This window comes from Gadus morhua, chromosome 4 (genome assembly GCF_902167405.1).
Source record: "Gadus morhua chromosome 4, gadMor3.0, whole genome shotgun sequence".
Taxonomy (NCBI): Eukaryota; Metazoa; Chordata; class Actinopteri; order Gadiformes; family Gadidae; genus Gadus; species Gadus morhua.
Window position 1 is genome coordinate 22,558,997 of NC_044051.1, and position 17,388 is coordinate 22,576,384.

The 17,388-nt window shown below is 43.6% G+C and overlaps 1 protein-coding gene across 1 annotated transcript; it reads left to right on the plus strand.

Annotated features, from left to right (window-relative positions):
- The first annotated feature begins 1,973 nt into the window (after positions 1–1,973).
- pax8 (paired box 8) lies at positions 1,974–15,357 on the plus strand. The gene is given in 13 exon segments (XM_030353435.1): positions 1,974–2,132; positions 3,828–3,958; positions 6,053–6,218; positions 6,544–6,741; positions 7,431–7,507; positions 8,601–8,726; positions 9,195–9,265; positions 9,267–9,371; positions 9,680–9,800; positions 10,166–10,402; positions 10,824–10,925; positions 13,399–13,485; positions 14,094–15,357. Coding segments are annotated over 12 exon segments (1,383 nt in total). The 5' UTR covers positions 1,974–2,132; positions 3,828–3,936; the 3' UTR covers positions 14,165–15,357.
- Positions 15,358–17,388: the final 2,031 nt, after the last annotated feature.

Genomic DNA, 17,388 nt, shown 5'->3' on the forward strand with positions numbered 1-17,388 from the left:
ACCTCCACATGATAACTCAGCAGAGTCCTCCTTACCTTTATCAGCTAGGCTACTCGAGGCCTTTTACGTGTGTCTTGGAGCTCGAAATTAACAATGACCAATTTCACCCAGGCACTATTCCATATCAAACTAGCTGATAGATACCGATCTGGGAGGTTTTAAATCCCTTGTTAAACTCTCGATAACCTCTCCCTGTTCCTCGTCCTCCCGGGGCGGTTTTTCCATCTCCTGATCTCGCCTCCTCCCTCACGGTTATTTATCCACAACACCGGCTCATTGTTCCCCGGGACGGGAGAACAGAAGAAGGACGAGTCTGCGGTGACTATGGCTCCTTGTTTTTTTAGGATAAATAAGTAGGCTAAATACAGAATATTCGTGTTCGGTTCACCTCTCTCTTGTTTGCTGTTTTTAAAACTGGGCTACCGAAAACGTGAAGTAGGCTTCAGAAATGTAGCCTACAGTAGACCTACAGTAATGTTATGCCTGTTTATTATAGGATTAATGCCCCTTTTGGGCATGAAGAGATGCGTGGCATGCGCCATTTGGCTCATTAAACTAACAAACTAGCCAACTAACTAGCAGGCAGACATTTAGCTCATTAAACCCACTAACTAAGGACCTAACTAGCAGGCAGAACACAGTGCGGCAAGACTTGGGGGCCCCGGGTCGGGATGGCCCCGAGGTGTTGGGTTGTTTTAACAGCGTGAGAATGTGAGGCTCATATATTAACACCGTCTGAACTCAGAGGGACTGCATTAGGAGATAACTTCATCATGGTGCTATCGAGATGTTTTTCAACGTTGAAGAACACAGAGTCATCATATCTGCAGGCATCTCACGGTGTGGTTGAAGTGAATCCTCAACCCCTAAAGCCCGTTTCTCCATTGTAACTGCTGTATGATCCAATGATTAGATGAAGGAATTGTAAATAAAATTGCGAAAAGCAAATAACAACGAGAGACTAATTCCAGTGGCCTATTAATGTTCTATCCTAAACCTTAATCCAGTCTGCTTCGGTGGAGGCCTCGGGGCATCCGTTTGTCTGTGACAAGTTCATGTAGGACGCACTGGATGAGATTCACGCCTTCATCTTAAAACAAATAGGTCCTTATCATTAACCAAAAATATTAACAAATGGTGAAAGTTATGATTTATTCATTAAGGGAAATGCAAATCAACTCAGCCTCAGAAAAAGAAAGGTAACTCTCAGGGCCAAGGTATTATGATAAGCAGCCTATCCTATAAATGATTAATTTTGGACCAACGCAGAAACGTTAAACAGTTACAACAAAATGCTCCAAAGACCTGCAGAAATAAAAGTATTATCATAAAATGGCCTCAACCTTTTGGATGCCACAACAAAGATGGGTCCTACACTCAAGCCTACACCGTAAGCAGGTTTTATGTCAAACTTAAACTCAAACCCGCGGCTATTTTCAATATATTATGCTGAAGAAATTCAGTCCAAAAGTCTTTAACATGTAGCCTACTTACAGACAGGACAACTTTCTAAATATAATTCAGCTTCTTTTTTTTGCTAAGCGCGGCTCAAGGTCCAGATGAAGGTACAACCTATAACCTATAACCTTTAACCTGCATAAACCGGATAACCTGATATTAGACTGATCTCAAATCATCACGCTCTGAATGTGCGTGACCACGGCGCGTCTTCAGCCACCGGAAGCGGAGCTAGTCTCCTCCACCATCTAATCAAAGATCTCCTCCGCCATCTAATCAGAGTGGAGCTGTCGCTTGAGGTGAATGAAAACAAGCCATCTTCCTGACAAGTGTTTCCGTAAACGTTGCGTTTCGCCCAGTCTGTGGGCACCAAAACAAGAGATCGCTCATCCATGTGGTTTCTGCAGTGATGGGCAACGCCTTCTTTTCAGGGCGGCCACGCCCACGTCGCGTACGCCTCCAAGTCCTCAGCCAATGGATGCCCGGAGGGGCTCCTCTTCGCGCCAGACGGAGCATTGCACTGATAAAAGCATGCTCGTGCTCTTATTGGCAGCGGATCTATTCTCCTGCACCGTGTTGTCTCTCAGACCAGGACAGACGGAGCTCAGACTACCGATCACTTCATTGGGATTTAAGAAATCTTTTTTCACGGCATTTTTTCATTGAATAAAAAGGTAGGCTATTTGATTGACATGATTGTCGTTTGTGATAATGATGCTGTCCGATGGGCTGCAGCCAAACGGCTGGCAGATGTTATTCGTGTGTAATGAGAGGCTGATGATGTGACCATAACCATAACCATATCTGACGACGCGTTGGTGTTCATCTGAGGTCTGAGCTCCAAGGGCAACAGCATCTGTCCACAGTTCGCATTCAGCTGACCATTGGTTTAGTATAGGCTATTTCTTAAATAACTTCAACTTTAATGAAAAGTATACGTAATGTCAATCAGATCCGTTCATAGAGTTCATAGCGTGTATTCACATTTTAATAGGAAATGCTTCGAAAAGCGGAAAGTACTATGGTCATATTTTAATGAACTAATTGTGTTCATGAATCCTTGTAATTATAGGCCAGTAGGACATTCGGTTTCATTTTTCCAAAAAGACAATTCATCCAAAATAAATTAGTTGAGTTGGTGTGTCTTATTGTGTTTGTGTGTGTTGGTGCAAGTACAATTATTCAAAATGGGCTACAGATTAAAGGGTTTAGGTATTTTAATTATAGTCGTAGGCTACGTAATTTGTAGCGCAGACGCTATAGTTGAATGAGGTTCGTCCATTCAAAAGTTTTGCATCCCAACTCAAAATATAAACATCCCACAACATTATTATTTTTTTACATTCAAGCAAATCTCTTTTGGAAACATGGGGAACCTCGGCTCTTATTCGACGATTTCAACATCGGCCTATACGATTTGAATTATAATACTGTGAGTTCACGATGCCGGCTGTTTTAAAAAAAACTTCATCCAATAAGCTTGTTAACGTCACTTTTTTGGCTATAAAAAACATTGTATAACTTCAATACTGCCTAATTTGTTAGTGATGTTTTTGAACGCCTATTTAACAGAGCAGTTTGCTAGCCTATATTGGTCAAAATAACAAAAGTTTCACAATAAGGTTATTTTACTATTTAATCAGTGTACATTTTCAAGTGTATAGGGTTTTAATAACTATGGACTGACGTTGAATCTTACATGGAAATATCAATTAGGTACTTCTCACAGCATATGCATAGGCCTACTATTCGTAAACGTTGTCATTAAACAGTTTTACGAGTTCCGTCTATCTCAGTGAGTTACTTTATTCATGCGTAACTTATATTGCATTTCATTATTCATCTCAAATGTATTAAATGCGGGTTTATTTAATTTATTTGCGAAATAGGTTGGCTATTTTTATAGTCTTATTGTAATTAGCCTTAGTAGGCTATAAGGGACCGTGTAGCTATCATTCTACAATTCACACAAGTTAATTCAAATAATCACGGACGATTATGGTTAAGAATTTGATATGGCAAAGAGATTTCACATTCTCCTCGGGTTTTTCTTTGACGTCTTAATTTATCTTCGAGGCCTTCAGGGGACAATTGCATCTGTTCCCCAAAGTACAACAAAAGACACAAATAGAAAATGATATATTTTATTTTATATTGCGAAAGTAAAGGACATTGTGACTTTGAGTGTATCGCAGATGTGTCAGATACCAACACGAGTCTGCATAGCATGCAGCAGAAACAAATTCAACAAGGGCGGCCTGATCGTGGCTAAAATAAGAAATTCACACACAAATGGAGTAAACAACATCAACAATATATTTCAGTAAGGTCTGTTATATTAACAATGCAATGATACTGTACTCTTGCAGCATTTAACGAGGGGTGCACAGTGCACACAGGGACACACACATGCTGACAACTCGGAGTAAAACACTTTAACTTGGACCGCGTGGACCATCGGAACAAAACCTCTGGGAAATGTCCTCCGACCCAGGAAGAGGTAAATAAACCAGAACACGACCCTCCCTCTGTCCCTTAAAAGTTTAACATACAACCCAAACCAATAAAACATCCATCAGCGGGTGGCATATCTGATATAATGTGCGGCATGATGCAGGCATACGGGCCTACAGACCTACAGGCCTACAGGCCTCAGGCCTCCGGCTGGGCGCTTCATAAGGAGGGAAAAAAATAGGTTCAGCGGCTCTGCTTAGTCCTAACTCAAATATAATAAAGCTATTTTACATCTAGTTCAATCAAAATTAACACAACTTATTTAAATCACGTTTTCCTACTCCTCCCAAATGTTAGAGAACAAGCTACATTATAATTCAAACAAAAAACATTTGCCAACCGTTTAATTAACAAATACAATCCATCAGGCTATCAGTAATTAATAACTTGTTCTTATTTGAAGATGTATAATCCCTTAGCAGGCATGACTTCCTCACTTACACAATAATCAGATAGGCTTTATTTAGCAACTCTCATTCTACATTTAGGTAATTATTCACTTCAATGTTTTCTCTTTCTTTCTTTCTCTCGTATTATATCCCTCTATCTATGTATGTATCTATATATCTATCGATCTATTCATCTATCTGTTTATATAGGCTATATATATCCATCAGTATTCTTAGTTAGTATTTTCTGTGTTACAAACACCTTGGTGGTGGATAAATGGGCGCGCGTGTTTCTCCTCTTCGGGTTACTCCGTTTTAATATCCTGCAGGTTGATGAAGCTTGGCGGGGAGATTTTTTTACACACTCGGCTAGCACCGTTAATGGCACTCCCCTGCCCAGCCTCGTTTGATGTGGAAATGAAAGCTGGGAAAGGGCCAAGAGAGGAGAGAGAGCGCCTCAGTGGGTTAAATTAAAAGGACTAGTTTTCTTCAGAGTCACTGGTGCAGGTCCATGCGGCTGCTGATGACTCTCCCCGTGTTTGAATGTGGCCGGACAAAAGAGTTCTGTTTTTACTAACTCATAATATGTCATGATATCTGTAGATATATAGCCTTCATAAACAAAGATTGCAAGATTGCACTATCACAATACGAGTCAAGGTGATAACATATAGCCTATGCATACTTTCCTCGAAAATACGTATACAATAAGTTTACAAAAAAATAATATTGTTTTGTGTTTGATATCAAACCTAAAAGACCAAATTATAATTTAATGAATCTGCAGTTGTATGTGTTATTGTATTGTGGTACCGTAATATAACCATCACGATATTCTATCTCTCAGTGCCGTACTAGCCAGGTTAATTTTTCCCCACTACTTACCTAGAATACCGCTGTACTCGATTTTTACTTCACTCCAATTTGCATCTCAGTGAGGTTGTCACTTGTCCTCTCTAGGGGGGCCTCTGTGCCAATGGAGTTACCTCTACAGCATAAAAATCCTTCTCCTCTCTCAGGCCAAAGGGTTTTTACTCTCATTCGGTCGGATTCAGATTTCAGTAACCCAAATCCAATCACGTACATAAACAAGATATTTTATGGAATTAATCTCATAGTAGATGTGGAAGGGTGTAATAATAATACCTAATACCTGCTGCAAATTTGTGTCCACTGGATTAACGAATCCACAGAATATCGTTTGAACCTCATCCCGATGATAAAGGTAGGTCTGTCAGAGTAGATTGACTGAAGTGAAAGGTTAGATTAAAGTATTTATACTTTAATCTTAAAGGGTGGTGGTTAGTCTCTATTATTCAACATAGCAATAACATAGACGATTTCTCTTTTTAAAAGTTTAGTTTCTTATTGACGCAAGATGTTACCTGGGCATAAGTATCTCCATATTGCATATTCTCTCCTGCATTCCCAGGATTAGGGCGAACTTTAACCCTCACCCTCACCCTCACCCAAACCCTCACCCTCACCCTCACCCTCACCCTCACCCTTCTCCATGAACACGTCCACAAGATTAACTCACACATGTCCGAGTGAGTGTGCATGCGCACAGGTGTGTGCCTGCACAAACACACCTGTAGCCGGCATCCAACGAGCTAACAAGCTAGCGAGGATCCTCCCCCTCCCCAGGTGGGTCCCCCATAGTGATGTGAGTTCCTCCTCCCCTCCCCCAGGTCATGGGGGTCTTAACCAACTAGGCGGGATGTTTGTGAACGGCCGGCCGCTCCCGGAGGTGATCCGGCAGCGCATCGTGGACATGGCCCACCAGGGGGTCCGACCCTGCGACATCTCACGCCAGCTCAGAGTCAGCCACGGCTGTGTCAGCAAGATCCTTGGCAGGTGAGAACGTGTTTATTCATCATTTCACGGTTGTTGGTGTTAATAATGAAAGCCCTGCTGGACTCTTGGACTTCTGGTTTACTGGTTTATGAAGGAATGTGTTTGTTGTGTTTGTTGTCTGCACGACAACATAAAGGACGAGATAAAGGATATCCTTACTCTTATTTTGGCTCTTTTTTTTGTTGTTACGAGAATTTAACCTCTCCCTCTTTCTCTCTCTCTCCCACCCACCTCTCTCTCCTCTCTATCCCCGCCCCTCCCTCTCTCCCTTCCCCCCGCTCCCCCCCCCCCCCCCCTCTCTCTCTCTCTCTCTCCAACGCCACAGGTACTATGAGACAGGTAGTATCAAACCAGGGGTGATCGGTGGCTCTAAGCCCAAGGTGGCAACGCCCAAGGTGGTGGAGAAGATCGCCGACTACAAGCGGCAGAATCCCACTATGTTCGCCTGGGAGATCCGCGACCGGCTGCTGACCGAGGGGGTCTGCGACGGGGACACGGTGCCCAGTGTCAGCTCCATCAACAGGTGAGAGGAACTGGTTCAAGAGGCCCCCCCACCACCACATCTCCACACGTCTTCACCTTAACTGTTAAGTTATACACAGGCTTTATCCAAAGCCACTTATTAACAGCATGTGTTGTCTCACAAATCTGATTATAATCTAAAATCTGATGCCGGACGGGGCAATTATTTTCTTTCGCTTCAGATGTTTTTAGACCAATCATGCACCAGTAAACTAGAAAACCTTTAAGTTAGCATTTTAACCTTTTTATCTTTCAGAAGTAAAGTGTGATTGAGATGAACACATTGTGTTTTGTCATGGTGCATTTCTGTTTCTGTGAGTTTGACAGATAGATGGATGTATACACACATTGTTGTGTGTATTCAGCATTCCTAAAAGTAATTGATTGTTGTATGGATAGACAGAAAGATGCACCCATTAGTGTCTATTTGCATGTTATACCTATATGGTAGACTCTATAGGAGCCATATAGAAAGGGACTAACAACGTGTCAGCGGCATACAGCGCTAAAGCACATGTGTACATAATATATGTATATATATATATAGCCTTAGGAAGAGGACAAACCTCCAGTATCTAACCAGGCTCAGTCCCCCCTCCTCCCAGACACGGGAACCAGTCTTTGTCACGAGATCCAATACTTGACCTTCCTCAAGTATACTTTGAAAACAACCATGTCTGTTGGTTCTAGAATAATCCGAACAAAAGTCCAGCAGCCCTTCAATCTACCGTTGGATGGGAAATGCCTGAGTCCCGGACGCACGCTAAGTAAGTCTCAAGTACTTTATGCATTCTCACTCACACACACACACTGCTTAGTAATATCATTTGATTACATTAATAACATAATGTTAAGACCAGCTTAATGCTCCAAATTAATTTAGTTATATCGGTATACTACTATTAAACTACTTCTACTACTACTACTGCTACTGCTACTACTGCTACCATTGAATATATTATTTTTACTGCTACTTCTACTACTATACCACTACTACGACTACAACTACTTATACTCCTACTAATGCAACAACTATAATGCTACTACTACTACTGCTACTACTGCTACTGATACTACAGCTACTACTACTACTTCTACTACTACTAATACTATTACTACTACTGCTACTACTACTACTACTACTATTACTACTACTGATACTGATACTACAGCTACTACAACTGCTTCTACTACTACTACTTCTACTACTACTACTACTACTACTACTACTACTATTACTACTACTGCTACTACTTCTACTACTGATACTGATTCTACTGATACTACTACTATTGCTACTACTATTACTACTACTGCTACTACTGATACTGATACTACTGCTGCTGCTGCTACTACTAACACTACTACAACCTATTTTATTCTACTAATATACTACTACTACTACTACTATAATCCTACCACCTAGTACTGTTGCTACTACTAATACTACTACAACCTCTATTATTCTACTAATATGCTAATACTACTAATAGTACTCCTACTATACTACTACTACTACTAGTTTGGAGTGTGTTTGTTCTCCCCATAAGGAGGTGTTGGTTTCCCCGGTTCTCTGGATTTCTCCCACACTATAAAGACATGTTAAGTTAACATCCTGCATCTGATGTTGGCTTATGCACCTGACCAAGGCCCCAGCACTAGACGGAGTTGGTCCCCTGGCCCTGAGATAAACCATCTAATCCTAGCGTTGCTCCTAGTGAGAGCTCAAATGCAGAGAACTGATTATGTTGAGTAGAACACGTGCAATGAGAATAATATAGATTGTTCTTTCTTCTACTACTACTACTACAAATACATTAATACCATTAACGTTTGGATGCCTGCCTCATTCTTCATTAGTTCCCAGTTCGGCTGTCACCCCACCAGAGTCGCCCCAGTCAGATTCTCTGGGCTCTACATACTCCATCAGTGGCCTGCTTGGAATCCCCCCACCAAGCGGTGAAGGGAAGAGAAGCCATGATGACAGTAAGATACAGACGAATCAGCCCCTAAAACACCATTACTGTTGCATCCCACAACCTGCCCCAAAGATGAGCCATTCAAGTCTTCCAAGAGCAATAGGCTGAAGTCATGGTTCCATTGACCTGACACTGTGATTTACTGTTTGGTTTAGTATGGAAGGCTATATGATCCTGTCTGCACTCACCATATCTCAAAAGTGCACATAATTCCTATCAAACTATGGTCCTTTTGTACCCTGAATATAATATAACAACTAACCAATGAAGAAAAAACAAAGCATTTTCTAACCTAGCTCTCCCCTTCTCCCACCTTCTTATCCCTGCACCCTATCCCTCTCTCCATCCCACTATCTATCCCCCTCTTGACCCGGCACCCTATCCCTCTCCCATCCTCACTATCCATCCCCCTCTTATCCCTGCACCCCATCCCTCTGCTCGCATCCCAACTATCCATCACCATCCCGTCTCCCAGGCGACCAGGAGAGTTGTCGTCACAGCGTGGATTCTCAGGGCAGTGGAGGGGTCCCCAGAAAGCAGATGAGGGGGGGACCACTTTTCCTCCGCCCACCAGCACATTGACTGCAGTTTTGATCGGCATAGCTACCACCCAGACTCCTTTGGGTCCACGGCCAGCGGCAAGGCGGAGCAGGTTAGCTATTGTTTTGATTGGCTAGTGTTGCTAATAAAAGGAAATTAACTACCTGTGCTAGAAAGACTGCAGAGTGGAAGTGTGAATAAAAACAGTTATTGCGTTAAGTTAAAGTACACTTTAACTTGGTTAAGATGTGATGAATGGGCTAAATGAGGTGGTCATGTAGCTATAGTATGGTTACAGAGAGAAACTACCATCAACATCATCTAATGTCCTTCCATTGTGTGGAACCATGCCGCACAAACACCTGATGATGCTTCCTCCACGTAAGAACAAGTGTTTAAATTATCCATTTACCCGTCCAGACGTTGTACCCGCTGGCGCTGCTCAACGGCAGCCTGGAGGAGGCCAAGACGGGCCTCTCTACATCCAGTGCAACCATCGGCCGAAATCTGACCACACACCAGGGCTATGCCATGGTTGCTGGTAAGGCTCTCGTTGAGTATTGGGGATGAATGATGAGAGGAAAGTGTTTGTGTGTGTGTGTGTGTGTGTGTGTGTGTGTGTGTGTGTATGTGTGTATTTGTAAGTGTGTGTGTGCGTGTGTGTATGTGTGTGTACATGTTTGTGTTAGTTATTTGTGCACATTATTTCACTTATCCAAACAGATGCAAAGCAGTCAAGTTCTAGCTTGCTGTTCCTATATCTTTCCAATCATTGTTTTATTTATTTTAATTTGTGATCCTTCCATTTTCATTTATTTTTGATAAATACATTTATTTTTAATAATTTATTTTCATTCCCCCCCCCCCCCACCCAACACACCTTGTCTCCTGGCTGTATGACCTCAGAGCCCTTTCAGCCAATAGCGCTATGTCTGAAACAGGAAATGTCCCCGGAAGTGACCAGCACAAGCTCCTCCCCCAATATGGCAGCTTCCAACCGGGCCTTCATGGAGCTGCAGGCGCTGCAGAGCCCGGTCTCTGTCAGCTGCAGCAGCTCTAACCATTTCCACCACCATACCTTCAACTCATTCTCCAATCACGCACCAATGTATGGCCAATTCGGCAGCCAGTCTCTCATCTCAGGTAACCAGGGCATCCCATCTCGCTCATTCCCTGACACCCTAGAACATCTCTGCATCATGGTGGAAATCTTTGCCCATCATTCACTACCACACATTAAATGTGCTTTTGCTTGTCTGTACATGTGTGTTTGTGTGCCTGTGTGTGTGTGTGTGAGCGTGTGTGCGACTGTGTATGTGTGTGTGTGTATATGTTTGTGTGTGTGTGTGTGTGTGTGTGTGTGTGTGTGTGGGGGGGGGGGGATGAGCGTGTGCATGCGCCTGTGTTTGTGTGTGTGTGTATGTGTGTGTGTGTGTGTGTTTGTGTCCGGTGTGTGTGTGTGTGTGTGTGTGTGTGTGTGTGTGTGTGTGTGTGTGTGTGTGTGTGTGTGTGTATGTGTGTGTGTGTGTGTGTGTGTGTGTGTGTGTGTGTGTGGTTTTTCCAGGTCGTGACATGACTAACTCCACTTTGCCGGGGTATCCTCCTCACATCCCGTCCTCGGGCCAGACGAGCTACACTTCGTCGGCAATCAGTGGCATGGTATCAGGTAGGATTTGACGCACAACGCCCCATATATGCGTCTACACATGCACATATATGTGCGTACATATATATGATGATGTCAAGTATATTTTTGCATAACCCTGGCCTTTAATTTAAAGCTACACAATGTGGGGATTGTTCAAAGCATAAGACAGAGGACAGAGAACATAGACAGATGAAAATCAAAATGGAGGAGTAAGGAGAGCGGTTGGGAAGGAGGTTTATAGATTAACAGGCAGACCTACTGAGGTAATGAGTAGTCTGCTGAAGCCACTGAAGTGTGCATGTGTTTCATACAGCATGAGTGTGTGTGAGTATAGGGGTTTGTGTGTATGTTTGTGTGTGTAGGGTATTGTGTGTGTGTGTGTGTGTGTGTGTGTGTGTGTGTGTGTGTGTGTGTGTGTGTGTGTGTGTGTGTGTGTGTGTGTGTGTGTGTGTGGGCAGAGGTTTGTATGTGTGTGTGTGTGTACTAGCCCAGGGGGGGTACGCGGAACAGGCTGGGGGTTCCACCCTACTGCCCACACCCCCCATGCAGGCCGCATGTTGTCATGGGAACCGAGAGGTGGGCCCCATGTAAAGGATGGAGGAGCAGGGCGCTCATGAGTGGGGTGGGGGTGGGGGCAGGGGCTGGCAGCCGGCCTGGGGGATCGGTTGGAGCTTGCCGTCTTGTGTCAACCTGAGCGAGGACTGTTTACTACGACCAAATTCTCTCAAAGTAGTGTTTTGTAGTGAGTGTGTGTTTTTGTGAGTGTTCTGGTGTGTTTGTGTGTGTGGTGTGTGTACAGGGGTTTGTGTGGTGTGAGTACCGGGAGTGTGTGTGTGTGTTTGTGTGCGTGTGATTTTGTGTGTGTGTGCGAGTATAGGGGTGTGTATGTGTGTGTGTGTGTGTGTGTGGGTGAGTGAGTATAGGAGTTGGTGTGTGTGCGTGTGTGTGTGTGTGTGTGTGTGTGTGTGTGTGTGTGTGTGTGTGTGTGTGTGTGTGTGTGTGTGTGTGTGTGTGTGTGTGTGAGAGTATAGGGGTATTTTTGTCTGAGTGTATGTGTGTGTCAGTATAATTTGTGTGTGTGCATGTGTGTGGTGTGTGGCCGTGTGTTAGTGCAGAGGTGTGTGTGTCTGATGTGTGTATAGGGGTGTATTTGTGCTGTGGGTAGGTAATGGTGCATGTTCGTGTGTGTGTGTGTGTGTGTGTGTGTGTGTGTGTGTGTGTGTGTGTGTGTGTGTGTGTGTGTGTGTGTGTGTGTGTGTGTGTGTGTGTTTGTGATGGGGTCTGTTTTATTTGAAGCCTGCCCTTCGAAGCGCGAAATGAGGGGGTTTGATTTTTTTCTCCTGGTCGGCTCTGTGCGAGGAAGCGCTCATACACAATTACTCACAGGAAGGGGGGGGGCTGAGGGCGAGGGGGTTCATCAAGTCAAGATAATTACCCATTAGATAGTGGATTGTTAAAAAAAATAAGAATGAGAAGAAGAGGTCTGATCAGGAACGAAAGAACGAATGAACTCTGGAAAGAAAGAATGAATGAATGAAAATAGAGAAAAAATACTAAAAAAGGATGAAGGTAAAGAAGAACTAAAGAAAGGAATCACAAAATCAGGAGAGAGTGAAAGAGCAGAGCTGGAAATAGTGGGAGCAGAGTAAGGTTAGGTAACAGAAGGGGTCTGTGGGGCCGCCAGCGGTTAGCTTAGCATACTCTAGACACAGTGCTGTGTGTTGGAGTATAGCCTGTATGCATGGCTAGTGCTGGCTGTAAGGGAGTGCACACATAAATGAATGGTTTACAGAGCTCACTAATCGTCTGGAATGATGCCCCGAGACTGTTCCTGGGCTACACAGGAATAAACACACCACAGACAGAACATCCAGTGTCATTGTTGGGTGTATGGGGTCTAGCCCTCTGTGTTTCCGATAGAAGTGGCTCTGTTGTGGGTTCAAGCCCTGTGTGTTTCTGATGAAGGTGGTCATGGTATGGGTTCTAACTCTGTGTGTTTCTGATAAAGGTAGTTCTGATATGGGTTCTCGCCCCTGGGTTTTTGATAGAAGTGTTTCTGGTATGAGTTCTAGCCCCTGGGTTTGTGTGGATCTGGTAGGGGTTCTAGTCCTTCGTGCTGGGTTCTGATATAAGTTGTTCTGGTATGGGTTCTAGCCCTGTGTGTTTCTGATAGAAGTGGTTCTGGTATTGTTTCTTCCCCTGTGTGCTGGGTTCTGATATAAGTGGTTCTGTTGTGGGTTTTGGCCCTGTTTGTTTCTGATAGAAGTGGCTCTGGTATGGCCCTGTGTGTTTCTGATATAAGTGGTTCTGGTATGGCCCTGTGTGTTTCTGATATAGGTGGTTCTGGTATTTGTTCTAGCCCTGTGTGATTCTGATAGAAGTGGTTCTGGTATGGGTTCTAGCCCTGTGTGATTCTGATAGAAGTGGTTCTGGTATGGGTTCTATCCCTGTGTGCTTGGTTCTGATAGAAGCGGTTCTGTTGTGGTTCCAGGGGCAGACTACACTACTCAGACCTACAGCCACTCCCCCTATGCCTCCTACAGTGAAGCCTGGAGGTTCACTAACTCCAGCATACTGGGTGAGTAGGACCACACCAGTAGGAGCCTACTGGTCCCTTCACTGGCATGATGACAGTTACACTAACAGTTCAAGGATAAATGGATTGGTGGTTTGGTCTCTGATGAGATACACTATTACTGTCGCCATTCATGGTCAAAAACAAATACACTCTAAATAGTAAATAAAATAAAGTTTAAGATCAAAATATTTACACACCAATTAAATTGTTGATGTATCAACACAAAATGCTTCAGTGGTCCTTAATGGACTTCTAATAAATGGGAGGTGTTTTCAGGATCTACCGCAATACTCTAATGTCTTATGTGTTATTCTGTCCCCTGGAGCAAACTTTAGTCTAATAACTAACCAGGCTACTTATTCGTATAGCGCACCCATCAGTAATATAACTAGACATTAATACAGCTTGTAGGCAGACTGGTCGCACGTCTCCATCTGTCTTTGTACATTTAGCTATAGCTTCAAACAGTTATGGTAATTAAAAAAGACGACGGGCCTCCTATAGTCTTAGTGAGTTAACGATTGACGACTACCACTGGCTCCATTTTACAGAAATATATTCATATATAAATTAAGGTTGATTTGCGATGCCTTTGTTTCCCTCTACAGGCACACCTTATTACTACAGCTCAGCGTCCCGCCCGACCGCGCCGTCGACTGCTGCTTACGACCACCTTTAGTGTTGAACGTAGGACCCTTTATCGCAGCAGGGATAAGAAGTGAGGTTTCAGCTCTGATGTGGACCGAGGCAGGAGTGCAGTAAAAAACACTGCATTTGAATATTCAAGACTTTTTGTCAGCGCACCAGCAACGCATACCGTTTGGTTTTCGACCACCACAGCCCCTCATGACTGACTATATGTTATATATTTGTCATTGCCGATAACATTTCCCAGGGTGACTGTGATCCACGTTTACAGCTGAAACACTGGGCTTCATCCAGGGAGACATGGAGATATGTCCTGATCCCTGAGAAGTGCATATTGCCATAATGCTGTTCCGCCAAATATCTCCATTCTGTACCAACCGTTTGGCATTACTGCTCCATGAGGGACATGCTGCGATGCGCAAGTTGTATCATTATTATCATTCAACCATTCCAACTTTTGTTTACAGTAGTTTTAATTTATATAGCCTAAAATCTCAAATCATCGTGTTTTCTTCTTAAATCATTGTCTGATTTATTTTTATTTTATTTCTTAATCACTGTTGGATTACACATTCATTTCATAAAATAAAAAAAGGTATCTTAAATAAACACTGCAGCATATCTGGCATATCCGCGGCACTGATTCATTAATTATGTGATGCATCGCGACAGACTGTCCACATTTACCCGTAAAAAATATATCTGCCAACGTATACATAATGTAAATGAAGTCATCCGGATGTGATGTAGTCCGGAGGAGGAGAGAAGCTTCAGGAGGAGGGGAGAAGCTTCAGGAGGAGGAGGCTTCAGGAGGAGAGAGGCTCAAGGAGGAGGAGAGATGAAGACAGAAGCTTCAAGGGTGGAGAGCAGCTTCCAGAGAAGGAGAGAAGCTTCAGGATGAGGACAGTCTTCAGGCGGTGAAAATAAGCTTCAAGATGAGAAGAGAAGCTTCAGGAGGAGGAGAGGAGCTTCAGGATGAGGAGAGGCTTCAGGATGAGGCGAGAAGTTTCAGGAGGAGGAGAGGAGATCCACCTTCAAAACAACAATGCTTGAAAGACATCTTTTATTTTATTTGCTTCAATTATGTTTTTTAGAATTAATTGTCATGCTAATGTTTGGTAAAACTGTGAATACTTTTCTTACACTGTTATTAATATCATTAAAGATGTAAATACGGAATTTCTAAAATAATTATTTTAAATAAAGCATGACAAATGATTGTGACTCAGATTGAAGTGTTGTTTGTAAGGCTGCGCTTGTAAACCTCCAGTTTATTATTATTGTTATTATTATGAATAGCCTATATTTCGTCGTATAACTAGTTGTCATAAGTATCATTATTTCTTTATTTAAATTAGTAGCTGATGATGACGATGACAATATTTTAGGGTTTTAGCATTAGCGCATAATGACGCATCATTTCGTAAATTCAGCGATTTAAGGAGGCCAAAGGCAATGATCCTGAAAACGTGGGCATCTGTTTAATTCCTTTTTTATTTTCTGCTTCATGTAGTTTTATTTGCAATAATTCTGGACCCATTTTGTTGCCTCATTACTAAACTGCTTTAATGAGGCCACGGTCCGCCGGTGCGAGCGGCCCACCTGGAGCCCCACGAGCAGCCGGCTCGAGCGGGACGGGGGGGACAGGACGGTTGGGACGGGGGTCGGGGGTACGGGGAGAGAGAGAGAGGGAGAGGGAAAGAGGGAGGTGATGGATAGGCGGTTGCTCGCTCCACCGCCGAGGCAGCCATTTAACACCAGAGCAAAGCAAATAGATTAGACTAGTTCAACCTCATGCTGTGCGAGGAGAATATGTATCAATAGCCTAATAGTTATCAAGGGGATTAACGTGTAAAGTAGACTATTTGTGTATATATAGCCACTCATAGTACTAAAATAAATAAATTATATAGGCTACAATATAATATAGGCTAGCAGAATAAGTATAGGCCTATTATATGAAAACATATTTTTAATTAAGCACAATCATTGTAGGCCTTGATGTTCTATGATGAGGACCAATAATACAAATAATACCTTATCTTATATCGATCCTACCACTGGAGGTCTGAGGCCTTCTCTCATATCGATCCTACCACTGGAGGACTGAGGCCTTTTCCCATATGGACCATAGGACTGGAGGACAGAGGCCTTCTCTCATGTCGACCTCAGGACTGATGCCTTCTCTCATATTGGTCACAGACTGGAGGACTGATGCCTTCTCTCATGTCGACCTCAGGACTGATGCCTTCTCTCATATTGGTCACAGACTGGAGGACTGATGCCTTCTCTCATGCCGATCTCAGGACTGATGCCTTCTCTCATATTGGTCACAGACTGGAGGACTAAGGCCTTCTCTCATGTCGACCTCAGGACTGGAGGAATGATGCCTTCTCTCATATCGACCTCAGGACTGGACTGAAACCTTCTCTCCTATGGACCATAGGACTGAGGCCTATCCGCCCATGAGGAGGACATCTTACTGTTTACTGTTCACAGTATTTTTATTCTCTCTCCATCCCTCTTCTCTCTGTTCTTAAACCCCATGTCCCTGATGCCATCATCTTTCCAATCCCTCACTTTCGAGTAAACACCTTTGTGGGCCACCATGTACACCATGGCGTCCCGTGATGCCCTGGAGACATTCCACAAAGCTGCGACCCACCGCCATTGTCTCGGTCCGGAGGAACGGCTCCACCTTGTACCTGTCGAGTGAAACCAACGCTTCCTGTTTAATCCTCTAATGAGGTCTGAGTGGGATAAAAGCATTTTTATATTGAGGTCATATACAGCTTCAACGTTGATGCCGATAGGCCTGCGTACAGGCTCTTTGTGTTTAAACCAAGGTCAAAACAATAAGAACAGGATGCCAACAACACAACAGTTAAACATTAACAACATTCCCTCCAAATGTTTTGCCAAAGCCATTTAGCATTTTTTTCTGGGTGTGTCCTGCGAGCCGATGAGCAGGAAGCTCCACACAGACTGCAGTGGTTCTGGAGTCCAAAGCACAATACAGCCAGCAGGCCGGAACCACTGAGAGAGAGAGAGAGAGAGAGAGAGAGAGAGAGAGAGAGAGAGAGAGAGAGAGAGAGAGAGAGAGAGAGAGAGAGAGAGAGAGAGAGAGAACACCAACAGACAGAGACCCACATAGAAAGGGTCCTACAGAGAGATTACACAGACAAGCGTAGCTAATTTAACACACACACACACACGCACACACATTTGAACACAACAGAGATCCTGTGATCCCGT